The sequence below is a fragment of the Penaeus monodon genome, chromosome 27, assembly GCF_015228065.2.
Source record: "Penaeus monodon isolate SGIC_2016 chromosome 27, NSTDA_Pmon_1, whole genome shotgun sequence".
Lineage (NCBI taxonomy): Eukaryota > Metazoa > Arthropoda > Malacostraca > Decapoda > Penaeidae > Penaeus > Penaeus monodon.
This window is the reverse complement of record NC_051412.1, coordinates 34804135-34805464: the sequence shown is the minus strand read 5'-3', so window position 1 is coordinate 34805464 and position 1330 is coordinate 34804135. Positions and strand designations below refer to the sequence as shown.

The 1330-nt window shown below is 34.3% G+C and overlaps 1 protein-coding gene across 2 annotated transcripts in view; it reads right to left on the bottom strand.

Moving 5' to 3' along the window:
- The window catches only part of LOC119590799 (transcriptional enhancer factor TEF-1-like), a gene marked incomplete in the record, with an annotated part of 156884 nt that overhangs the window by 80631 nt on the left and 74923 nt on the right, over window positions 1-1330 (bottom strand). For both annotated transcript variants that reach the window (XM_037939524.1, XM_037939525.1), the window contains 1 exon segment: window positions 258-429. In XM_037939524.1, coding sequence (XP_037795452.1) covers window positions 258-429 — 172 coding nt within the window.

Below are 1330 nucleotides of genomic sequence, written 5' to 3'. Positions count from 1 at the left end.
AGAAACACAGACAGATAACATGACGAGAGAAGAAAAAAAAAAACAGAAAAATCATCAACACTCGTGAAACAGATAAAGACACTAACCAAGAACAAACACGATAAAAAAACAACAACAACCAACCAACCAACCAAACATACAAAAAAAACACACGAACCCCCCCCCTTACAGAAAAAGAAAAGAAAAAAAATCCTCACCCACACATCCACACACCCATCCACACGAAAAACCGAAGATCTCCATTCAGGGACACTTACCATACATCTTGCCTTCGTCGGAGAGGATAATCTTCCTCCTGCCGCAGGGGGGGTAGATGGCCAGCGCCTCCTGGAAACTCTGCTCGATGTCCGGCGACCACACGCCCTCCGCGTCGGCCCCGCCCATGTCCTTGTCATCGTGCATGGAGTTGACATCGTCATCGTCCAAGGGCTGCGGGAGACACGGCACGCTCTTAGTTGCGTCTATTAATGTTAAAAAATCCGAGTTGGAATCAATCAATGTTTTAAAAAATCGGTTAGTTAGAATCAGTTAGTGTTAAAAAATCGAGTTAGAATCAATTAATGTTTAAAAAAATCGAGTTGGTTAGAATCAAATGGTGTTAAAAAATCGAGTTAGAATCAATTAATAATAAAAAATCTAGTTAAGTTAGAATCTCTTACTATTTAGTTCGATAAAGAGGTGATTCTAAGTTACTGTTTACTGGCTTAAGCGGGTTAACTTAATCCATATGGTTAGATAAATGGGTTATTTCAGGTATTTCTTATTATATTGCTTAGTTAAAGGTTATTTTTTAGTAGAATAAATAAGGATTATTCCTTATTTGCATTATCTACCCGAAAAAAACAAACATATATGTGATTTATAGATAATTTTTGGTTATTATTTCAGGTATTCTATAAGAATCAGTTATAATTGGCTTTCCTTTTGTTATATAACTATGTTCAAAGTAATTAATCCTTTTGTTAAGGAGTGAGACAATTATCAAGTTATATAACTATACTATTTAGTTACATTAATTGATGATTGGAGTTACTATAAGAGGCTATTGAAGTTATATAAAGATGTTATTTACGTTATATAAATAAGTCATCCTAGCTAAGGTCACCGTTTAGTTATATAAATATATAATTATTGGTTATTATTTACAAATACTATCAGTTTATCATCTAGTTACCCACATAGCTTATCAATCAGGTTATTAAAGGCACATATCTTATATACAGAAAGAATATCATGGATAATTATGTATTCCCATCCACGGTATTAAAATGACAGGGAAAGGAACGTCGTGGCAGTGTAGTTTCTCACCATAACACAATACTACACAATA